This window comes from Primulina eburnea, chromosome 18 (genome assembly GCF_022965805.1).
Source record: "Primulina eburnea isolate SZY01 chromosome 18, ASM2296580v1, whole genome shotgun sequence".
NCBI lineage: Eukaryota > Viridiplantae > Streptophyta > Magnoliopsida > Lamiales > Gesneriaceae > Primulina > Primulina eburnea.
In genome coordinates, this window is record NC_133118.1 from 32,913,802 (window position 1) to 32,935,370 (window position 21,569).

General features: G+C 36.8%; 1 protein-coding gene across 1 annotated transcript; it reads left to right on the top strand.

Moving 5' to 3' along the window:
- Positions 1–213: 213 nt before the first annotated feature.
- On the top strand, positions 214–9,984 carry LOC140819434 (uncharacterized). Its single transcript, XM_073179521.1, has 8 exons — positions 214–415; positions 1,102–1,414; positions 2,710–2,907; positions 3,001–3,273; positions 4,079–4,181; positions 4,305–4,423; positions 8,494–8,670; positions 9,029–9,984. The coding sequence occupies exons 2-8, from the start codon at positions 1,115–1,117 to the stop codon at positions 9,791–9,793; spliced, it is 1,935 nt and encodes a 644-aa protein (XP_073035622.1). The 5' UTR covers positions 214–415; positions 1,102–1,114; the 3' UTR covers positions 9,794–9,984.
- Positions 9,985–21,569: the final 11,585 nt, after the last annotated feature.

A 21,569-nucleotide genomic window follows, 5' to 3' on the forward strand; every position in this document is an offset into this window, starting at 1 on the left:
AGATGATAGCGTCGAGCTCGAACGACCGTTATCCTTGTTTTATTTGGCTGAATTGAGTAGAAACGAATTTATAATATACAATACACTTCTTAATGAATTTAATGATCCACATGATCTGTGGATCTCATTGATACTTATAATATATTCAATGACTTTATTTATGAAACACCTACTATAATAATTTAATATTTTCATAATGTGGAAAAAGGAAGAAAAAAAAGCAAATAACGAAGAGGCGGTGGGCTGTCTATGATTAAAAGGTCCGATTCTGATCCAAAGATCCGAAATCAGTTTTGACTTCCGGCTAACTATACCTGTGCTGTGTGCTTTTCTTCTTCTCTTAAATTTCGGATTCCTTACACTCGAAGCTAAATAATCACCGTCGAATCATCCCTCAAACCCTCCAAGAATTCAGGTACGGCAACTAAAATCCTCGTCGTTTTTTTCCTCCTCGATTTCGTCCACCAACCGTACTTTTTCTTTGATTAAAATTAAAATTAAAATTGGCACTCGAAGTTGGGGTTTCTAGGGCTTTCTTTTAATCATGTTAAGGTTAATTAAGTTGCCTTTTTTGCTTGAGTAATCCGATTGGCATGCTGAGGATTTGTCGAAATTATTTTATTTTGGGTTTATCGAGTGTAGGACAATCCGAAATTTTTTTATTGTTCTCTTATGACTAATCTTTGCATGGAATGAGAATTAGAGAAGAAGTTGTGTTTGATGGAGAATTTTTAACTGTTAGTGTTTATTTTCTTCGTTATGGTTGATAAATTGTTTTGATGGTATTTTGAGTCTGTTACTCATTACATGATTTGAGCTTTTATAGAAGTTCATACAAGAGATCCGAAGGGATAAACATGTTCTTTATTGTTATTGAAAAGCAGAGGAAGGTCCTTTGTTGCATCCTTTAAAATATCTAACTCTTTTATTCTTACTGTGTTATCTTTAGCTTATCAATTAATGTCGAGTCTATCTAGTGACTATTGAAGCTTTCATTGCATGTATGACTTTTTAACTAGCCTATTTTGGTGATCTTTAGAAAAATCCTTTTTATGTGCTAGCATACTGAGATATTGTCTTCTTACTTTTGTAAAATGGTAGTGCTCCAAAGCTCATGGCCACAGCCACAATGGCCACGGCAGCAGGTGCAGCTGCTCTTTTGTATTACACGTTGAATAAAAAAATTCAATCGAATAGAAGAATTAGTGATGATGATGAAAATGGTGGAGATGTGCACAATCATCCCCCATTGGGGATTGATAGAGTCTCTCATAGACTTATACAAGCTCCTGCAACATGGTTAGAGACAATATCTACTTTGTCGGAGACTCTTAGATTTACTTACTCTGAAACTTTGGGAAAGTGGCCCATTGGTGATTTGGCTTTTGGTATCAGTTTTCTCTTAAAACGGCAGGTATGCATTTTTCAATTTTCACATTTCCAAGCTATTCTTTTGACGGGTGATACGCAACATCTCCCCGTTTACATTTTCACAATATTCAGTATTTTAAATGGCGGTCGAGGAGGCAGCCTAGGCACCACCTAGGCGGCCCTCGACCGCACCGCCTATGCATGAGGCGGGTGTTTTAGGCGGCCCAAGCTATACGGCGTTGGGGAGGCAAGTCGAGGCGGCGACCAGGCAGGTGAGGCAACGAGCAGGCGGGCAGTCAAGATTTTTAAGTGGTAGTTAACAAATTTAAAACCTAGTCAACAATTTTAAAAATTTAGTCAATAATTTTAAAAACCTAGTCAACAATTTTAAAAACTTACTAAACAATTTTGAGTCCGATGATGAGAGGATCATGGATGTAGTTGGTGTATATGTAGATGATTTGGAATATTAGTTATATTTAGTCTACTATTTGTTCTAATGATGGATAATTGATTGAAACTTTGAAATTTAAATTTAGTTTTTTGGTAAAAGTAATTATATTACTTTGTTAGCATAATAACATTAATATGATGATGAATCTTTATTAATTGCACATTATCTAGATGATATTGTATTGTATGAAGCTCGTGTTTAAACATTATTTAGTTGCACATTTTACATAAAAAAATAAATATCTATGATTATCTATATTGCATGATTATCTATGATTTTCTATAAAAAATTACTTAAAAAAATTCAACCGCCTGGGCACCGCCTAGACGGCCGAGGCGTAGTCGGTCACTGACCGCCCCGCCACCGCCTCTCGCCATTTACAACCTTGACAATATTCATGACTTTTAGGTGTAAATTAAGAATTTTTGTAGAAACTATATAAAACAGTAAAATGCTAAGTTCAGATTATTGTTGAACTGAAGAACTGATTTGACTTAAAGGAGTTGTTGCACCATCATTCATATGATCTAAGAAGTCCTGGTTGTGAATGTATCAAAGCAGTGAGAGAACAGTTTTAGGTTCACATAACATGTAATTGGCGTAATAGTAAACAGGGAATGTATTAAACTAATCGGAGTTAATATATAGAAGGCGAAGACGATGATTTAAGGTTCGGTGGGTGGTGTTTACTTGCTCAACTGATATCCAAGCAAATGGTCGTACTGAACCATGTATATCTGTGGTACCAAAAATACTTGCATGAGATCATGTTCATAAACTGTTAGTTTATGGTCAGTTGCTCGCAATTTATAAGTTAATTTATCTTTCAACAAGCAATTAGATGTTCTGCAAATGTAACTGTTAAGACTGAACTTACTATGCAGGGAAATTTGCATGTTAGTCGTGAATTTGGTGGTAAAGACAGCTTACAGCTTAAAGGACTTGAAATTTGTGTGGAGCTTAAATATCTCTTAAATTTGCTTACACTCTGCTGGCATTTCTCAAAAAAGCCCTTCCCTTTATTTTTGGAGGAAACTGGGTATTCTAAAGAAGATGTTCTCCTCCAAGAACCTAAAGCTGGCGTAAAGTTTTATTTAAACTTGTTAACTAAATATTTTGAGTGTTTATCCGGTTGTAAGCTCATTATCTGATCTTTATTTTGAATCTTGATGTAGATATTAAAACCAGCATTTACTATATTGGTCGACCACAAAGCAAAAAATTTCCTTTTGCTAATCCGTGGAACTCACAGTGTCAAGGATACTTTGACCGCTGTTACAGGAGCAGTGGTACCATTCCATCATACCGTGGTTTATGGAGGTGGAGTCAACAACTTGGTTTTAGGTTATGCACATTGCGGAATGGTTGCAGCTGCAAGATGGATTGCAAAACTTGCCACTCCTCGTCTCCTCACGGCAGTGAACAGCCATCCCGATTACACCCTTAAGGTTTACATTTTCTTCAACTCAAGTTTCTTTAAAGGGGTGAAAACAGGCTGGGCAGACAGACTTCTCACTTGACCCAGGAAAATATTTTTTGGCCCTGATCTGTTAGGTTAAATAAAGTCAGCCCTGTAAAACCTGGTCTGGACTGGGTATCCATTCCAGCCCAGCAGCCAGGTTTTATTTTTTCAGTTTTTATTTTAATAAAGTATAAAATTAAAATAAAATGAGATTATATATGTCGGCAAATATATTAGTTAACTTATTTAAGAAGTATAGATAATATTAAAGTAAAAAAATTGAAGAATGTATTTTGTAATAAATACAATAATTGAGTGGTTAAGAAAACACCCCCACGAGGTTATAAGATTTAAGTTTACTTGGTTTTTTTTACTTGGGCGAGTTCTGAGTTTTCACCTCTGATATATTTCCTATCTGGCATGTGAAATCACACAGAAACCCCATTCTCTGATTCTGAATTAGGTTGTTTACACATTTGCATTATACAGTCCAAAACGTCTTTAGCTGACTCATCCAGTTTTTTCCCAGAATTATATGTAAGTTGAGAAAATGGCTTCCTTCATAGGTACTATCTGTTGAAGCTGCTTTAACTGCATAATTTTTTATTATGTCATGCTAATGTTTGATTGAAAAAGTTAAATTTATCTATTACATCACTTGAGGCATCAAGAATTCTTTCACTTTTTATATATATTTTTCACTCATATTTCAGGTTAAGTTTAACTTTGAAATTTGGCCCGTGTTACTGGTAATGCTCTGGTTTCAAGACTTACTGTTCTGTTGTCTACAGATCGTTGGACATTCTCTGGGTGGTGGCACAGCTGCACTTTTAACATATGTATTACGTGAACAAAAAGAGTTATCAACCACTACTTGTTTTGCTTTTGCTCCAGGTTCATTTAATTTTCTTATTGATTAGTTCTGTACATTTATTGTTGTCTGGTCTAGATTATCCTTTTTAGTATTATATTACCAAGGACATGGTTTTATACATGATCATGAATTATTACTTGCAGCTGCTTGTATGACTTGGGAACTGGCTGAATCAGGAAATGAGTTTGTTACTTCTGTAATTAACGGTGCTGATTTGGTGCCCACTTTCTCAGCTGCATCTGTGGATGACTTGCGTGCTGAGGTATTTTTCCAAGTGCTGTCCCAAATATTTCCTAAATTTTGCAGTTTGTCTCGAAAAGAGATTGATTTGTTTGTTCTATATCTCCACATTAAATGTTGTTGTAGTAGTCACCTCGACTTATCCATGGCAGAATAGTTTCATCTAATGGGCCCTAGTGAACTAGTGGATCTTATCTTTGCTGTCGGGTAATTGTTTGTTTCAGTTGGAGAATTTTTCGCTGAACTTCTATGTGGGTTCTACTTTTAACGTGTTAAAGATATGCTAGGTAAGAAATAATACAAGATGAGAAATTTGGATATGATAGTCATAATATTATAGAGGTCAGACATGCTTAACGGTTCGCCAGTTCCGGGTCGGGAAACTCCGGAACCGGTCGAGCCGGTTTCAAGGTAAATCTGAACTGCAGACCGGTTTTATCATTTATAGACTGGTTTTGGTCCGGGTCAAACCGGTTCCAGGTCCGAATTTTATTATTTTTAATATAAAATTACTATTATTAATGGACATATTTTTTTATTTAGTATTTTTAGTGGAAACAATACTGATTAATCATAAAAATAAAATAACTTAAACATTGATTTTCACTATTAATCATCTAAAATTCATCACGATTTATTAAAATATATTTTGAGCATTCCGGATCTTCGTCGGAGCTTGTCTTTGATTGCTCCAACAGTCCTATTCTTTTTTTCGGCTATAAATAAATCTTGTTGGCATGCTAAATGTTTTTGACTTTATGTTAGTTTTTTGTTTATCAATGATTTTTCCACATACTAAAAAAGCTGATTCGGAAGCAACAATTGAACTTTGAATGGCTCTCTTGCAATTACCGCTATCTCTGGATAAAGTTGAGAATTTACTTTCCGCGAATCAAGTACATCGAAATTCTATGTAGTCCCAATATATTGGCTTTAGCTTAGATAAATTTGGATCTCATTGTAATTTGTTGTTGTCACCGATATTTCTTTGAACTGTTATCGTTTCAAACTTTGAAAGAAGTCAAGTGCTCCACTTTTGCTTCTTTATGTCGACATCTCCTTCAACTGCGCACTCAGTTCACATTGTTCAGTAGCATAAAAATCAAATAATTCTCGGAAAGAATGCATCGTCGACTTCTTTTGATAGATAACATTCTTCCGAAAAAATTTAACATAATATTGAAAAATCATGTCTAACCCACCTTGACTTTGACTAAGATCAAATAATGTTGCTAAGTCATGCACAATTGGGATATTCTCCCAATATTTTGTTTTCCATTTGGAAACAAAATCATGCATAACATCATCATGATATTCAATAAATTTCAGTGTTCTAAAACTCATGCTAGCCGGCCGCCTAGGCGCCTCCAAGGAGCTACCCGCTTTGACTTTGACTAATATTAACTAATGTTGTTAAGCCAAGCACAATTGGGATATTCACCCAATATTTTAAAAAATTGTTTTCCATTTGGAAGCAAAATCATGCATAACATCATCATGATATTCAATTAATTTCAGTGTTCTTAAACTCGGGGCGCAGCCCGATCGGAGGAGGCGTATAGGTGGCAAGGGTGCCTAGGCGGTCCTAGGTGTTTAAAGGTTTTTTGGGAATTTTGTAGCCAGTTAAACAACATGACGCAAGAAAGAATGATAGGTTTCTGCTTTTAATTTTTTTGGGATTGAAAGCCCAATTAAAACCATGATTTATTGGCTTGCGCTTGTCTTACATCACTCTCATCTTCTTTGTTTGCTTATTTTTGCCCACATAAGAAAATCGAGCCAGACTCTAAAAGTAATTTTTTTCTATATTATGATTTCTACTGCATTGCCTATTATCCTGACTTGCCTTAAGCAGAAGAAGCAGGAGGAATGAACCACGTGTCAATTGGATTTTAATAGTCACTTGGATTTTAACAAAATTTGGGCTGAAATTTATTCTAAAAACAATTACAAGTCTCTTGATACCGTGGAATCCGCCTGACTGCGCCTAGTCCTCGCCTATGCATCCTAGGCTCTAGGCGTTGGTCTAGCGCCCGACTAGCCCTAGCGAATTTTAGAACGTATTGAAAAGTAAATGTAGAAACATGGTTGAAGTAGGGTAATTAAATACTGTAATAGGTTTCGTTTGCTGCTCTAAAAATTTCTAACAAATAAATACAGTTACTTAAAATATTCCAATCATAGCCAATCAACATTAAAGACTCTACGACAATATTATTGTAATATAGATTAACTAAATCTTTAAAACGTAGCAAAGTATGAAGCAAGTGATATAAAGAATTCCGTCTAGTTTTAACAAGAAGAGGAAATTTTTAAATTTAATCTCGTTTGATTCGACTAGTGTTTTCCAATAACGTCCATGTCTTCCCTCTTTCACCTAATAATTTATCTTATACTTTGAATTTTTCTATTACAATAGATATATGCTCATCACATGCACATTTAACACATAAGTTGATAATATGACATACACATATAACATAAAGCAAATTATCATCTAAAATTGGTTTTAATGAATCTTTAAAGTATTTAATCGCAAGAGTATTGACACTCGCATTATCTAATATGATCGACATTATTTTATTTTGCATGTCATAACAAAATTTAAAGCATATCTTGCTATAGTATAAGCGTTATATGACTATTCTAAATGATCTAGCTCTAAAATTCTTTTTTGCACAGTCTAAGTTTCATCAATCTATTGACATGTAACAACAAGATAAGATTCATATTTCATATTTAGTCCAAATATCTTTTGTCAAACTAACTCTTTGAGAAATATTTGAAAGATGCGATTTTAGTGTTTTTTTATATTCCTCATAGATATTAAAACAAAATTTCTTAAGTTGTCTGTAGAAATATTGTAAAACCCAGGTTGAACAGTACTAATAATTTCAAAAAAACTTTTTTGTTCAGCTATTATCAAAAATTGAAAATATTTCACAACAAATTTAACGATGAATTTTTGAGTAATTTCTTTTGTAATTGTGAAATTTTTAATACTTGAATGATTAATTTGTTGTTGGGTTGGTTTCTACCGAATAGTTGTAGAGTTAAGGGTCAAGTTTATGTATCTTGACTAAATGTTTTTCTAAGTGCCGGTGCCACCTGAACTACCACCTGTTTTGTAAGTATATTTGATTTTGCAAATTTTACATACGACAAAAGTGTTGTTCGTAAGTGATCCCAAACTTTGCTTCGCTTTGCTCGGCCTGCCATCATACTCATGGCAATCGTGTTGCTTACGAGGGCGGACGATGATGTCCCTATATCTTTGTTGAAGAGTTTCATGGCTTCTTCCTCCTTGTGGTCAAGTTCGATTTCATTAAAGTCGGGGACGTATTCAAAATATTCACCAAAGTGGGAATGTATTCACGACCACCACCACCACGGTTTGAAGATGACGTTATTGAAATTCGAATTATTTATTTGAGTACATTGTGAAAGAGTAAGTAAATAATAATTAAGAGAATATTGAGTGTAGATAAAAGTATAACAAATTTTATTGAATATATGTTAACAAATGATAGCAAATAGAGAAATGTATAATTGAGAAAATTTGTGTGAAAATGTTAAAAAACGATCTTGTATTTAAAGTTGATGGGTTAAAAAAATATATGTGCAATTGCAAAAAGAAAAGTGTATTCAGTAGCCGTTGGCAACCCGACAGCTACTGAATTGTAGCCGTTGGCCCAGTGGCCATTTATTATTATTTTTTAAAATTTCCAGTTCTGGGACCGGATCCGGTCTCAGAACCGGTTTAATCGGTTCAGGAAATACTAATTCGATTCAATACATTAAATAGTTGATTGGAGGTGGTTCGGAGTGCGGTTCATCCATACCGGTCCGGTTCAGGTCTGAATTGGTTCGCTAAGCATGCCTAACTGAGGTCAGGTAACACTGTAGTGCACTCGGAAGAGGAATATGATTTAACCTGTGAATTCTTAAAACCTGAAACTGACTCTTTGGTGTGCTTATCTTCGATTTGAGATTAATATAGAGGTGTAATGTAGAGGTTTGTGCGCATTATGTTTTTTCTGCACGTTCTACGCTTATTTTTATTGGCTCACAATAGCTTTATGCCATTCGAAGGTCACAGCATCTGCGTGGTTGAATGATCTGAGAAATCAAATTGAACGAACCCGAATCCTTAGTACTGTGTATAGATCTGCTTCAGCGTTGGGTTCTCGGCTTCCATCCATGGCCAGTGCTAAAGCAAAAGTGGCTGGTGCTGGTGCACTACTACGTCCAGTTTCCAGTGGTACTCAGGTGTAAATATTTGATCCTAATATTTCAGCATTTGGAAAGGCAGACAGCTCTCCAGTAGTGTCAACTTCTATTTTATTTCAACATATAGTATGATGATGTCATAATCAATTCCTGTTGGGTCTTCTGCTTCTTAAATAGGAAGATTTGTTTGACACGATTGCGGTAGTTTTAAGGTGACAACTTTGAGTAATGATTATCGGTGTTGGTAAATTCAAGATCATTAACACTGCCACCTTTACCTTCAACATTCAGGATGATATTTTCTTCCAATCTCGTCTAACTAAGTTGTTTACACACGTGAATTCAAAGTTGCATTTAGTTAGATCTTGTTGGACCAACATTTTACTCGGTGATGTAGGTGGTTATGAAGAGAGCTCAAAGCATGGCTCAGGCAGCTTTGTCCCGTCCTGGCCTAAATATGTCTTCATGGTCTTGCATTGGTCCTCGTCAGAGATCCCGTACAAATTGCAGTGTGAGAGCAGAGACTCCAGAATCTTCGTCAACTCAGAGAGGAACATTAGGCCCTTTCCAAACAACTGTTGAGGAGACCGTAGTTGTTACAAATACAAAAGAACCTCCAGAATTCTCCTCAGAGGATGCAGCAGGGACTTCAGACAATCGTGCAAGTGAGATTGCTTTTGCAGACAGCGATGATGGTGAGGGTGTATTGGACCACATAAGAAATGAAGATCGCATGACAGAAGTTGAATTGTGGCAACAGCTAGAACGAGAGCTTTACGAGCAGGAGTCATCTGAGGAAGTTGATACGGTAAAGGAAATTAGGGAAGAAGAAGCTGCAGCCATTGCTGAGGTAAGTGATGATAACGAGCCTGTACCGAATACAATGGACGCGCACAGATTTTTCCCTCCTGGAAAGATAATGCATATTGTTACACTGGTTAACGATGACCCTGACCGGGTGAGTGATGCCAGTACATCAAGTGATTTGGACGAAACCTCGGGGGAAGAGCCGAAAGTGGGTATTTTCCTCACTCCCAGGTCGTTATATAGTAAATTGAGGCTGTCACAGACCATGATTGCTGACCATTATATGCCTATCTATAGAAGACAAATAGAAAAGCTGATTAGGGAAATTGAAAATGAAGGGAGTAATGAAGTTTGACAATTGTATTCTTTGGTAAGTTAAGTGGTGGTGGATTCATTTTGGCGAGTTAAAATGATGACTTTTGCTGTATTCCATCATTGTGCTGAGCCAATCCAGTGAGTGATATGGCCCTCCCTTTCTACAGATTTAAATTTAAATGATACATCATTGTTTATAAAATTCAGATATAATTATTACTATTTAATAAACTTTTCATTTTGAAATATATATTCCCTCGTGTATTTCAATAAACTTGGGGTGGTAAATTTTTTATTATTATTATTTAAAGTTGATAAGTCTAAATAACTAAATATAAATAAATCTGACGGACTCGGTCCGGATCATCTGCTGTTGAGGATTAAAAGCACTCGGTGCTGTTTTGGTAGACGCCACCGTTTTGGAAGCTGGCAGAAAAAAATTCCTGGGCTTTTTTCCTCCCTCTGTTTCCATGTACGATCTTTTTTCCCAAAAACATTTCTTCTTCTCTTCTTTTTAAAAGAGTTTTAAAAAATCAAGTTTAATACATGTAATTTTTTAGCTCTTTTTAATTTGTTAGAAGCTCGTGAACAAGCATAGAATATTATATTACTAAATAGTAATTTATTTATATAATCATATTAAGTAAAAATCATTTGAATTAATTTCTCCTTCTGAAATTATAATTTTAGTCCTAATTATATGATTATTTAAAAATTTTAAGAAACATTTTGGCCGTGAAAAGTCATTTTTGGAATAAAAAATTCTCATTGCTATTCATATGTTTGCTCACTGTGATAAATTAATTAAATCATGATAAAGAGTATCGTTTGACAAATTAGTGTCAAAGTTAACCGTGAAACGAGTTGTGATACCAAGCAGGAAAGCTTTCTTCATGTGACGAGCAGTCCGTTTCTCCTTTATATGTATGTGGATTGTAGCCAAGTGTTTTCATGAAAACTATATTATGCTAGTAGAACACTCTATTCCTTACCAAACTGTGTCGTATCATCAATATCATACATCCATCTCTTAAGATCAATTAAGAAATACAAACCATCTTCATCAAATTTCTGAAATTCTCGATGTCATTTTGCATTAAATTCCATGTGCACAATCCATGGAATATCTGAGTCATTATCTCGTGCAAGACTTTTATCATAGCTTGATCTTGGTTGTTGAAGATAGTTAGATGTTTTTCATGCTTCTGTACCTCTAAAAAGATTTTAGACATTTAAATAATGTTGCAATCTCATCATACAAAAGTACTTCATTAAAAATCATCGATATATGATAATTGAAAACTAAAAAGATAACAAGTGGTTGCTATAAACGGTTCATGTAGGGATGGCAATGGGCCGGGGCGGGGGTGGGTTTGACATTCCCATCCCCATCCCCGAATTCCATCCCCACCACCATCCCCGTCCCCATCCCCGCTTTTTCGGGTTCGGGGAACTTCAGGGATCAACATCTCATCCCCGTCCCCATCTCCGTTTCAAAAATATTAATATGGCAAGACGATGATGGATTCGAAGATTTTCTCAAACCAAAATTTATTATTATCTATTATTATTAAAGATAATATTAATATTAATAACAATATCAATATTAATAATAATAATATTATTAATATTTTAAAAAACAATGTTATTATTATATTATTAATAATAATAATACTATTATTTTATTATTGATATTATTTTCGAGGACGGGTTCGGGGATTTCGGGGATGGGGATAATAATCTCATACCCGTCCCGAACTAAATCAGGGATTTAAAAAAATCCCCGAATCCGAAACGAAAATCGAAAAAATCGGGGATCCCCATCCTCATTTCGGGTTTTCCCCGCGGGCCCCAAACTCGTGGGGAAAATTGCTATCCCTAGGTTCATGCAATACATGGTTTCCAATGAAACATCTCCAAAGTACTCATCATAATATATTAACATTCTTGTATCAACCCAAAAACATTAGTTTCTGAAATCGAATAGAGGAAAAAAAGAGAAGAACATCGAAGAAGTGGAAAGAGGGAAAAAGAAAATGGCGAAAAAGTAAATTAGAAAACGTTTTGGAAATGAGGAAACCAAAGGCAAAATAAAAGACAAAGAAAACGCTTTTCAGTAAATGGAAAGAGAGGAGGAAAAAGTCGGACCCCGATCACCTACGGTGATGGTAAGATGTTGTGTTTACATGTTCATTTCACCCTACCTTATGAGGCACTGCTCCCATGAGGTGATCAAAGGCCCAGATTTACACTCACATACACCCCATGAAGTGATCAAAGGCCTAAATTTAATCACCATGTAAAATCAATGGCTGAGATCCTGTGAGGGCACTGCCCCCACAGGTAGCATCTACATTACCGTGTTTACATGGTATTTTTTTTATTTTATTTATTCTTTTTTTTTTCCATTTTTCCCCTCTCTTTTTTTCTTTTTTTTCCTTCTTCCACAAACATTATTCACACTGTTTTATATGAAATAATCTAAACATTTGTTTTCTTTTCAGCTATTTCATCTCGTTTTCTTTTGTCAATTTTCTTCTTTTCTCGTTTTTTCTCTCACTAAATTTTATTATTTTTATTTTTATTTTAATTTTTACAGGATATACTATAACATACAAGGTTCGATTTTCTTGGTAAGGATGATAAATAATTTGTGTGTGATATATATAATTTGTGTGTGTGTGTGTGTGTGTGTATACATATATATATATATATATATATATATATATATATATATATATATATATATATATATATATATATATATATATGCATGTATAACCATGTAAGATTAGGTTTTAGCTCATGATATTAAATAATTCTTGGTAAGGATGATAAATATTTCTTGGCTTTCTTACTTGTGGCTTTGTTTTAACATTATTTTAATTTTTTTTAAAAGAAAATATATAGTTCTGATCTTTATTAAATTAGTAGATTATATATATATATATATATATATATATATATATATATATATATATATATATATATATCAAATATTTAATCAATAATTATAAAAAAATATTGAAGAATGTATCATGATTTTAAATTATGAATTTTCCTTTCATTTTTGTATAGTTTAAAAAATTGGTCGTGATGTATTTTTAATAGTTAGTAAAATATTAGAAAAAAATTATTGTTATAATCTAATCTAAAATTAAAATTTTTTAGTAAGAATCTTTATTTATCACTAAGGATATCATTTGAATATGAATTTTGTACGAATTTTACATCTAGTAGGGTGAACATGGAGCAATACAAAATAATTCATGCAGATCAACAAGACAATTAGGCTATTCATCGTTCTCTTGTACATGACACAACTCGTCTGGTTTAGAATTTTGATTGACACTGATTACAATTGACGTACTTGACTTATTGTGTTTTGGCTTATTCTTCTTGGATATTAGTTGAGAAAAATATTGTTTTATTATTAATTTGTTGCATTTAATATGTAACATAGAAATTTATTAGATTTTTTGTCACCGTCGTTGAAAAACTGAGACTGAAACAAGCCAAAAATTTTATTGATACTTTCATATTCTTGATGGATTCTAGTTCAAATATCGAATTCAAGCCTAAGATTGGTATGGAATTTGATAGTCTAGACGAGTCTTGGAAGTGTTGGGTTGAATATGGTGGAAAAACTGGATTTGGAGTTAGGAAGCATTATTTTAACAAGAACAAGAACACCAAATTTATAAATTCATATAAATATGTTTATTGCAAGGAGGGTGTTCGTAAAAAAGACAAAAGAGATTCATCGACACTCAATCCTCGGCTTGAGACTCGAACAAATTGTAAAGTAAGAGTGTGAATCACATTTGTGGATAGTAAATATAAAGTTAATGATTTTATCGAAGAGCATAATCACTCACTCCATCTTCAAGAAACAATTCACATGTTATCTTTCCAACGTAAAATTACAGAAGTTCAAGCCTATGAGATTGATTTGGCAGAGGATGTTGGACTCAGACAAAAATAAAATTTTCAGTTGATAAGTAAGCATGCAGGGGGAATAAATGGTCTTGGTTATACAATGTTGGATGCTAAAAATTATATTCGATCCAAAAGACAAAGAAGTATGGTATATGGGGAAGTTGGTTGTCTGATGCGATATTTTCAACAACAATTACCTAAAAATCCATCATTGCACCATGCTAATCAGATGGATGTGGAAGAACGGATAACTAATGTTTTTTGGGCTGATGCGAGAATGCTAATCGACTATGAGTATTTTGGTGATGTTGTGTCACTAGATACCACGTATTATACGAACCGTGCATACCAACCACTTGCTATCTTCTCAGGTTTCAATCATCATAGAGGAGCGGCGACTTTTGGTGCAACACTTTTGTATGATGAGATTGCATCATCATTTAAATGGTTGTTCGGAACTTTTTGAGAGGCACACAAGCAAAAGAAGCCTCTCACTATCTTCACTGATCAGGATCATGAAAGGGGATCGGTTACGGTGACCGGAAGCACAACGGAAGTTTAAAAATCAAAATTTTACAAGGAAATTTCGGCCACCCCTTATAATGTGTAGCAAATACAATAAAACACAAAAATGACATTCATAGTGTGTTTAGAAATGTACCTATCAATCTTAAAAGATTGATGATGGCTCCAACTAAGGTGTAAACACCTTAGCTCTTGAATGGCAAGACAATCTTCAAACTTCCCTTTGAGCCCACCATGCTCAAATATTAAGCCCACCACCAACTAGCTAGAACCACTCTAATTTTGCACTAGAAAAATTAGAGCATTTTTATTTGAGAAGTGTATTGTTTCTTCAACAATTGAAGAAAAAAATGAGGGAGAAAAACACAAGAAATTTCGGCCATCACCATGGGAGGAGAGAAGGAAGACCTTTCTTGGTTGTGAAAAAAGTTATTGTGTTGTCCCAAAATCATGCCATGCCTTGGACATGGAAAAAGTTGTCTCCCAACTCTTCACCTCCCCATGAACATTCTATTTGGGCTTGTAACAATTACAAGGCTCATGGACTTTTATTTAAATGTCCCAAACATATTTGAGTCCATTTAAAGTTACTTGATTTTACTCAAGCCCACTAGTTTAATAATTATTTCTAATTGGGCTCTATAAGGCCCAATGTTATTTAATTAATCCAACACTTGAATTAATTTAATTACTTGGACTCTACTATGCCCACTAGTGTTTAATTAATTCAACACTTGAATTAATTTAATTTAGTCCATAATAATGTTTATGAAAATCACAATTTTCAAATACATTATTTATTTGGCCAACTTTTAATTTAAGAACACATTCATAAATTAAAAGTTACATTTCTCTCATAGAAGTCATACTTCTATTTTTCTTATGCTTATAAACTCATTTATAAGTCGTTCAACACATTGAACTAATTTCTCCTTTATAGAAGTCATACTTCTAATTTTCCTTACGCTTATAAACTCCTTTATAAGCCGTTCAACACATTGAACTATTTCTCTTCTCAACGGGATCTAGAAAGCCAGTACTTGTGTGGCCCTCAGTGGTTCATTGATACAACTAGCAGTGGGTTCACATCTTTATGTGATACGGACTAAACATGTCCTTATACGAGCATACCCCAATTGCTCCATTCTTACTTATCAACTCCTTGATAACAAGAACGTCAGAACTCAAGTCTGATAGTACCCAACCAACCATGTTAAACGCCTAGCAGCATCGCTTACATGATTTCCTAGGTATCAAATGATAGTGCCTGCAAGAACCATTCAATTATGGTTAGCGTACAGTACGGTCCCTTCAACTCATATATCCCGACCGATTCGACAACCATTGGTATATCGAGAGTTGTCAATGAATCGATACTATGTGTCATGTTGTAGTTGCATCGATAGTGTAATCTATGAAACCCCTTTCATAATTACCACCATACTCTGATCAGAGATTTCAACCTACATACACATGATAACACATAGGATATCCATACCCGAAGGTAAGCGGTGAATCCCCGACTACAATGCATCGACTCCTATATGTTTCGACAGAACACCCAACCTTGCCACCTGATGACCCCTTGAGAGTCGGTAAACAAGTCAAAGTGTAATGCTAGCACATAGAGTCTCAATGTTGTTCCGGGTCATAAGGACTAATGGTGTACAACCATAAACTAAGACGTTTCCACTCGATAAGTGAGAACCACTTGGAAAGTCCTTTATGGAGGGTTGTTCAGTGCACTCTACCAGGAGCACCTATCTGCATGCTCGGACATCACAATGTCCCCTACCAATGAAACATGGTACTCACATCGCAGATACTAGTCTTGAACTCTAGCGGCCTATATCCTTCTTAGCAGCGGCTGAATCGACTAGGAACTGTTTAGAATATACAGTATTCCAAATACGAGTTTCATGATACTCATCATATGAGCATCTCATATTCTTTCTACTATTTGTATATTCAAGGTCTTTATCTATGCAACTAACATGGGTATACAGATAAAGATTTGCCAAAACAATAATTAAAAATATTATTAAAATAAAGATTGCTTATACATAGAGTTTCATTGTGAACACTCGGCCAACACTTGGCTCAACGGGCACCTACTCTAACAGATCAAGCTATGGCAAAGGCCTTACAGGAGGTGATGCCTGAGGTATTTCATGGATTGTGCACATGGAATTTGATGCAAAATGACATCAAACACTTGGGAAACTTGATGAAAGATGGTTCTCATTTCTTAACAGATTTTAAGAGATGCATATATGGCATTGATTATGAGACCCGATTCGAGGAGGCTTGGAGTGTTCTACTAGTACAATATAATATTCAAGAAAACACATGGCTGTAATCCACTTACAATATAAATTTGTTACATGAACAAGGCTTTCACACTTGGTATGAGGAGCACACAACTCAGTGAAAGTGTCAATTCTGATATCAAGAGTTGTATGAAACCCGACTTAGATATAATGCAAATTTTTAAGCACTTCGAACGGGTCTTGGAGGAAAAGCGGTACAATGAACTAAGATGTGAATTTGAGACACATAAAAAATTACCGAGATTAATGCTAGAGAGTTCTCTTATGTTGCGTCAAATTTCTGAAATTTATACCCTCACTGTAGTATCCCGATGCCTAATTTGAGTTAATTATTGGATTAATTATATTTCGGTGGGATCGGAAGGACCAAACAGAGTTTGGATCGTCCGAAGCGGGTTCGGATCGTCCGAAGAGGGTTCGAATCGTCTGAAGACAGGTGGCTGGACACGTGGAAGACATGCAGAGTTCGGATCGTCCGATCAGGGTTCGGATCGTCCGAAGACAAGTGTCTGGACACGTGGAAGACATGCAGGGTTCGGATCGTCCGATAAGGGTTCGGAAGGTCCGAAGTGTACAGTGGATCGGATCGTCCGAAGTGGATCGGATCGTCCGATCGTTGTCTATAAATAGAGGCGCGAGGCTTCATTTGTTACTCGCCAATTCCGAGTGTTCCAGAGCGTTTTAGTCGTTTCTGATGGGTTTCTAGTCTTTTCCCGAGGTTTAGGCACTAGCGGGGAGCTACTGGTTTTGTAGCGGAGCTGTGCTCTAGTTGGGAGCTAGCGGCATCAGTGGGCTGACTACGGACGCAGACTTGATTCTAGGACTGATTGCTAGGATCTACTGGTTTGAGGTACGAAAGTACTATCCGAGATAGCAGGATTGAGTATGCTTTACTATGTGTTGCATGTTTATATGTTGCATTATTATCTGTCATATGATGCATGGTTTATTATGCGGCATTTGCATAATCATGTTGAGCCTGACTATTTTTGAGATAGCCTGTTGAGAGGGTGCTCAGCCCTCGTTTGTTGTGGATGGTTGGACCCCGTTGGCCGACGGTGGTCAGGTCACCGGTATATCCACAGGTTTATTTTGGTATGGGAGCCACCTCCTGGTGCGACGGCGCAGAGTGCTACATACCTTGACGTCATTTACCTGAGCAGTATTTCGATATACCCAGATCCTGGTATCCAGTACATTTTGCATACATGCATGTCATAGTCTTGTATACTCATGCTTTCGGTGCTGAGCGTTTTATGCTCACGTCCTCGGTTTATCTCTGTTTTGGACACCCTATTTGATGGGGCAGGTCTCAGGTTGGACGGTCCAGGAGGGAGTGGACAGGGAGCTGGCAGAGGTTGACCTGTAGTTGTTGGTATTTGTTCTTGGTATTTAGTTCGATCTGGTTGTTTAAGTATTTTGTACTTACAGATTCGATTGGGTTGTATTACTGTTTTTCCGCTGTTTACCTGATTCAGTTTTAAATGTTAATTTTGCATGCTTAAGTTCTGATTAGTAGGTGATTCTGGAACGGGTCACTACACTCACTATCTTTCATCTATTTCAAGTAGAGTTTGTTTTGTTCGCAGCTGCTTACATAAAATATAAAAATGAAAATCAACCATTATTTGAAGATGTTGTCGGACGAAATGATAAAGAAGGAGAATGAAGGGTGATATTTAATCCTGGATTATTGTGTTGTCATGCTGTGAAAGTATATGATGTGCAGGACGTAAAAAAACTGCCAGAGCATTATATATTGAATAGATGGACGAGAACAGTTAGGAGTGGAGTGGTACACGATTGTATGGACAATGAAATCGAAGAAGATCCTAAACGAGAAAGTACAGAACGATATAGAAAACTTTGTATGATACTCGTAAGATTGGCAACCGAAGCCTCTGTCCACCCATCGACTTTCTCTTTGGTGCATAATTTGGTATGTGATCTAACCAAGCAAGTCATGGAAATGCGTTAATCCTGAACAGCGGAGGATCCGGCCGGTCCAGACAGACTGAGGCTAATGACATGCCATATACCTCGTTAGGTCGCTAACAATTTCCGTTCACACAATTCAAAACACAATTTTAATCCGCAACATATTATGTTTCGGTCATATGTTTCAATGTTTTGTTTTGTTTGGTGTAATTTAGAAACGTGATTGTTAAAAGGCGGTTGCTGGTCAAAAGCAAGTAATCGAGAAATAATATATATATATAGATTGAAAAATAATGTTAATTAAAATACAATAAATATATCGTATAATCATATTTATAATAATTATATCCTGAAATTTTACTATTATCTAATGAGATTTTGATAAATCTAATTTTTTGTGCTGTAATAATTTTTATACAAATTTATGTTACTCATTCATCAATGAGTCATAAATGCAGACACTTGGAATTTTATTATATTAGTTATTTACATATATACCGTTTTATTACATAAATGCAGACACTTGGAATTTATGTTGGACGCTGGGGAGACCGCGACGATCGGGAGCATCGTCGAGAGCATCGAGAACGTCGTCAACACCGTCGTGATGAGCCTCGGAGTTTTAGTATGCATCGGTTCTTGCAGATGGGGCCGAAACCTCTTTCAGGCGGTGAGACCCCGGATGTTGCGGAGATCTGGCTTGAGAGGATGGAGAGCTGCTTCAAGACTTTTCAGTGCTCGGCGGAGCAGCAGATTGATACCCTTGATTTCTTGCTGGAGGGTGGTGCGCGCAAGTGGTGGAGGTCTACCTCTGCACCGATAGTTCAGCGACAGGGTCGAGTTCTTTGGGCCGATTTTCGAGCCGCTTTCATGCTGCTTTACTTTCCGCCAGCTCTTCTGCAGACCAAGGCGATTGAGTTGATCAATCTGAAGCAGGGAAGTTTGTCTGTTGATGAGTATCAGCAGAAGTTCTTTGAGTTGCTTCCGTATGTTCCGCATGTCAGTGACAATGCTATGGCCAAGTATAACCATTTTCTTCAGGGCCTCAATCAGGAGATTTATGATCGGGTTGTTGTCTGCGATGATCCGACATCGTATGAGGGCCTTGTAAATCGTTGTCGCCAGGCTGAGGGCAGTTTGTTGAGAGGTCGAGCCATGCAGTCTGCTCGTCCTACTAGTTCTTTAGGTCCCCGCGCCCAAGCATTTAAGAAGGCTGGATCTACTTCTTCTTCCTCTGGATCTGGAGGAGTTCACCATTTTGGGAAGAAGAGGGGCCCGTGTCAGCACTGCGGGAAGGATCATCCGACGGAGCGTTGTCGCAAGGTTGCGGGTGCTTGTTACAAGTGCGGTGAGATGGGCCACATGAAGAGAGATTGTCCACAGACGGGCGGAGGATCAGGATCTGGTTCTCAGGCTTCAGTTCATCAGAGGCCACAGCAGGGACAGTCTACTCAGGGTTCTAACCTCCGACCGCGTACTCAAGGGCAGGTCTTTGCTCTTAACCAGGATCAGGCTGCTGAGGAGAACGATAGAGTTATCGCAGGTTTATTTTTATTATGTGGATTACCTGCTTACGTTCTCATTGACACTGGTGCATCTCATTCATTCATATCTGCGAGATTTGCTAAGCGTCATGCATTACCTTTCACTTCTTTGGACGTTGTGGTATCTGTTTCCACACCGATGGGTCATTCGGTGCTAGCTAGACGTCTAGTTTTAGGTTGTCCTCTAGAATTTGAGGGTAATGTTTTAATTGCTAATTTGATGATTCTTGCGATGGAGGATTTTGATTGCATTCTGGGAATAGATGTGCTGACTGTGTTTAGAGCTACTGTGGACTGTTATCAGAAGTTTGTGCAGTTTCGTCCAGTTGAGGGCGACAGTTGGTTTTTCTATGGAGAGGGAGCGCGACCCCCGATGCCTGTGGTTTCTGCTCTGAAAGCCTGTCGTGCTTTAGAGTCGGGCGGGGAAGGCTACCTTATCTATGCTATTGATTCGTCCGCAGATAGTGTCGGTATCAGTGACATTCCAGTGGTTTGCGATTTTCCGGATGTTTTTCCCGAGGAGATTCCTGGTTTTCCTCCCGTTCGGGATGTGGATTTCGGCATTGATTTAGTGCCAGGCACGGCACCAATCTCTAGAGCTCCTTATCGTTTAGCTCCATCGGAGATGCAAGAATTGAAACAGCAGTTGCAGGATCTTCTTGACAAGGGGTATATTCGACCCAGTGTGTCCCCGTGGGGAGCACCAGTTCTTTTTGTCAAAAAGAAGGATGGTTCTATGCGGCTCTGCATAGATTATCGGCAGTTGAATCGTGCTACGATAAAGAATAAGTATCCGTTGCCACGGATTGATGATTTATTTGATCAACTGCAAGGTACCTCTATGTATTCCAAAATTGATTTAAGGTCTGGTTATCATCAGCTTCGAGTTCATCAGGGAGATATATCGAAGACTGCATTCAGGACCCGGTATGGGCATTATGAGTTTCTGGTTATGCCTTTTGGGGTGACGAATGCACCAGCAGTTTTTATGGATCTGATGAATCGGGTTTTTCGGGAATTCTTGGATAAGTTTGTTGTGGTGTTTATAGATGATATCTTAATCTATTCGCATGATCAGCAAGAACACGCACAACACTTAAGGATTATTTTACAGACACTTCGCGAGAATCAGCTTTATGCGAAGTTGAGTAAATGTGAGTTTTGGATTGACAGGGTTGTATTCCTTGGTCATGTCATTTCTAGCAAGGGAGTTTCAGTTGACCCAAGTAAGGTGGAAGCGGTATTGAACTGGTCGCGTCCGACGACAGTAGCCGAGATCCGCAGTTTTCTGGGATTGGCTGGGTATTATCGCCGTTTCATTGTCAACTTCTCTCAGATTGCTAAGCCACTCACTCAGCTCACTCGGAAAGATGTTTCATTTGAATGGACATCAGAGTGCGAAGAGAGTTTCTTGGAACTTCGCAGACGTTTGACATCTGCGCCTGTTTTGGCTTTACCGTCTGGATCTGGTGGTTTCAGTGTTTACACCGATGCCTCTTTACAGGGACTAGGGTGTGTTCTGATGCAGAATGAGCATGTG